This window comes from Phytophthora parasitica, assembly GCF_000247585.1.
Source record: "Phytophthora parasitica INRA-310 unplaced genomic scaffold supercont2.315, whole genome shotgun sequence".
In the NCBI taxonomy this organism is placed as follows: Eukaryota; Oomycota; class Peronosporomycetes; order Peronosporales; family Peronosporaceae; genus Phytophthora; species Phytophthora nicotianae.
The window spans coordinates 8,768-9,286 of record NW_008649301.1 but is presented as its reverse complement, the minus strand read 5'-3'; the positions used below and the strand labels follow the sequence as shown (position 1 = coordinate 9,286).

The 519-nt window shown below is 51.1% G+C and overlaps 1 protein-coding gene across 1 annotated transcript; it reads right to left on the bottom strand.

The window, feature by feature from the left end:
- Positions 1–208: 208 nt before the first annotated feature.
- Positions 209–484, bottom strand: PPTG_24874 (hypothetical protein; the record flags this gene model as incomplete). Its single annotated transcript, XM_008918796.1, has 1 exon — positions 209–484. The coding sequence occupies one exon, from the start codon at positions 482–484 to the stop codon at positions 209–211; it is 276 nt and encodes a 91-aa protein (XP_008917044.1).
- Between the last annotated feature and the right edge of the window lie 35 nt (positions 485–519).

Sequence of the window (519 nt, the reverse complement as noted above, 5' to 3'; positions counted from 1 at the left end):
CGAGCTAGCAGCGATGCAGGCGAAGAACTCGTGACGCAACTCGTAGATCTTCTCAAAGCAGCAATCGCACAGTGTATTACATCATGACAATCCAACTTCGGAAAAGAAAAAAATGTATTAAACGTAATATACGCTGCAGTATGAAGAAGAAGGAGAAAAGTTATCCAGCTCGACTACTTCAGTTCCGTTAGTCGATGCATTCAACCTCTTAGATGGAGCTTAGAAGTCCCGTAATTACAGCGTCCATGTCGCCCTTGTGCTGCGATAGCAGAGCCACGTTGCGTGTCTTGTCGGTAAACCCCATGTCCGCCAGGGCCTGAAGCTGGTTGGTCCATCGGAGTTCCTCTTCATTCTGCTGCGAGATCACTGCAGAAGGCGCCGGAACATTCACCGACCCTCCCGCCGACGAGACGACAGCAGCAGGAGCGTCAACACGAACCTCCTTCGTGTCGACATCCACAGTGGCCGGTTCCTCTGATTCCATCTTCGTTTTTGTTTGCCATTTGCTCGTGCTGGGCG